Raw genomic sequence first — 2,814 nt, forward strand, 5'->3', positions numbered from 1 at the left:
TATATATATATATATATATATATATATATATATATATATATATACACTTGTTTATTTATTTGGTAGCAGATGGACAAAGTAGATCAAGTTCAGGTGAATAAGGGGCACCCCACACCCCCAACTTGTACTACCACCAACCCTTGCAAAGTAGCGCAATCACAGTGCGCCCCCAACTGGCAACGCCCCCCTACCAATTTTTCTATTGGGCATGGGTATATCAGGTTAAGCAAATCAACCCATTATTGATTTCGACGTACAGACAACAGCAATAACCCCAATTAAGGTGGAACGGAGTACAAACCCTCCTGATTTCTGTCACCAAGTTGGATTTAGTTTAACAACAGCACCCCACGTGTGTTTTTGTGTGTGTTTGAGTATAAAAAGCATCCTCGTCATCACTGATCCGTGAGGAACCAGTTGATGCGACGCTTCTCGGCTTCCTGCTGTCACTCACTACGATAAAATACATAAATGTTGCGTTAAAGAAACCGTTGCAGCGCCTAAAAGCTGAACCACATCGCCTCACGGTGTGCGTAAAACGGCATTTCTACCACAAACCTGAGCTCCCAATAGGATTTTTCTGTCTATATTAGTTTTGATCACATAGCACAACATGTCTGTTAAATAGTGTAATGTAATTACATCCTGTGTTGAGAAGAAAATGTACTCTTTCCTTTCGCCATGGCACAGACAGTTCCCCGCGCTGTTAACGTGTGTGTATGTAAACACTATCCTGTTCTTCCCTGTGTCCAAATACGCACAAACATTGCAGCCAGATGATCCAGACTGTAGTAGTTCAGGGACATTGGAAGCTACACACGGGAAGTTGTGGGTGAATGTCCGCAACTGTGAAGCCTGGCTTCCTTCACATGCAGCCAAAGGTCTCTGGCCATAAAGCTCACTCACTCATGCCCTTTAATGGCGAAAGAAACCTTGATGACTAGTTATACAACTACCTCTAGTGCGGAGGTTCCTGTCGGAACTTTTCACCCTGGAGATCCTCACATATCTGGGAACAACATGTGTCGGTGCCCTCGCACCTTTACAATTGACCCAATGAAGTAGTATTTAAAAGAAATGAAAGGGGCAATAAGTGGATCAGTGAAGGGGTTTAGAATAAAAACGAAAGGCGAATAATTCCCACTTACGCGAAAACTCCCGTTTGCTCAAGTGCAAGGGTTTGCCTTGCTTGCGACGAGACATGGTTCGGCAAAGGGCTTCTCAGCCGAGTTCACATCGGGAAATCCAATCCTAAGAGGTACACTCCAAATAAAAAATCTTCATTTGATGCGTCTGTCATCTGGATGAAGGAGGAAGAGGGACAAAAAGCAGAAGCGGATCTGCGGGTCAGACGGAGCGGGATGCGTAACGCGCAACGGGCTGTGTGGAGCTCTTCATGACTTTTCCTCCAAAGAGGGAGAGAGGGTGAGTGATGGGGTATACGGTGAAGCCCCCCCTGAGCTGCAAGTTCAAGTGCGGACGTGACGTTCCTACGAACTTGAACGTCGGGCGGTGAACGGACTGAGACATAGAAAACATGGGATGGGTGAAGCAGGCCAGTGGGAGGGAGGGGGCAAGCCTTAATGAAAACCAATGGACACTCATTATGGACTACCTATGGAAGAGAGAGAGACACCCTGTACATACCAGTGGACGAAGGAGATCAAGGGGGCTGGGCTATGGGAGAGGGGTAGGACCGCCACAGAGCGCATGGAGCAGGGAGATTGCGCAGCACAGCGTGGATGTAGTAGAGGATCAATTTAGCTAGTACGCAGCGTATGCAAATTAGAGAACAGAGCACGACAAGAAATAGACAGAATAGGCTTCTTTTAAAAAAAAAAAAAAAAAAGCCTGTGTTCACATGTGTCTGGATTTTACATGTTGTGGGAACAGCTTATGGTTCTTCAGGGGTTCATGTTAGGAATAAGATGGAAACTAACAAACTCACAATAAAATGTTAATCTTCAGAAAACAAACACTGGTAAAAAAAATAAAAAATAAATAAAAAAACAAACAAACAAAATCTACATAAGTATTTTTTTTTTTTAAATAAGTGCATTTGTTCTTGGATTGAGGAGGTAAAAGAGACATTTTCCTGATGGAACAAGACAATTTACAATTTAAAATAAGAAAACACAATTGCGTTGTCTTATTTCAAGTGCATCTTATCCAATTATCTTATTTTAAGAGTAAATATACCATTCCATTGGCAAACTATCTAATTTACCTACTCAAATTAACGGTAAATACATTTAATCAAAGATAGTTTTAGTTATTTCTATCGTTTGTCCAGTGAAAGAGGAAATGTAAAAAAAAAAAAAAAAAACTTGAATCGTTTTGAAATATTTTTGCATCTTTTTGATATTCGTTCTTTTGTCTTGTTCTGTTGTTGATGACTTTTTTTTTCTTTTTTTGTGGTGGCTAATAAATATAGTTACTTTATTTTTAAGGTCAACTTAAAGACAATGTTTACAGTGGAAATGAGTCGATGCAATCAACTGGTTTTCCTTAGATAGAAAATGTTGAATCAATTTGATTGTATGATCTGGTTTAATTGTAAAGTGCCTTGAGATGACATGTGTTGTGAATTGGTGCTATGAATAAACTAAATTGAATTAAAAACTGTGTTTTTCTTGCATGTGATGCAAATGTATTTTGTTTTTTCAAAGGTTTTGTTAAAGGAAAGCTCAGTGTCCACACCTTAAAGCTTTTTCTCTCAGGTTTGTTTTCCTCAAAAGAGAGCACTTTAAATAACACTTCATAACGTGTATGTATTTATAACCATGAGACATCAATCCATCCATCCATCCATCC

At 40.2% G+C, this 2,814-nt stretch overlaps 1 protein-coding gene across 1 annotated transcript in view; it reads right to left on the minus strand.

Annotated features, from left to right (window-relative positions):
* The window catches only part of LOC107089095 (B-cell lymphoma/leukemia 11A-like), a 43,465-nt gene extending 41,911 nt beyond the window's left edge, over nt 1-1,554 (minus strand). Inside the window, exon 1 of the mRNA XM_015381657.1 lies at nt 1,149-1,554. Coding sequence (XP_015237143.1) covers nt 1,149-1,203 — 55 coding nt within the window. The 5' untranslated portion in view covers nt 1,204-1,554. The remainder of the gene's footprint in view (nt 1-1,148) is intronic.
* Between the last annotated feature and the right edge of the window lie 1,260 nt (nt 1,555-2,814).

Source organism: Cyprinodon variegatus, unplaced genomic scaffold (genome assembly GCF_000732505.1).
Source record: "Cyprinodon variegatus isolate N-32 unplaced genomic scaffold, C_variegatus-1.0 Scaffold238, whole genome shotgun sequence".
Taxonomy (NCBI): domain Eukaryota; kingdom Metazoa; phylum Chordata; class Actinopteri; order Cyprinodontiformes; family Cyprinodontidae; genus Cyprinodon; species Cyprinodon variegatus.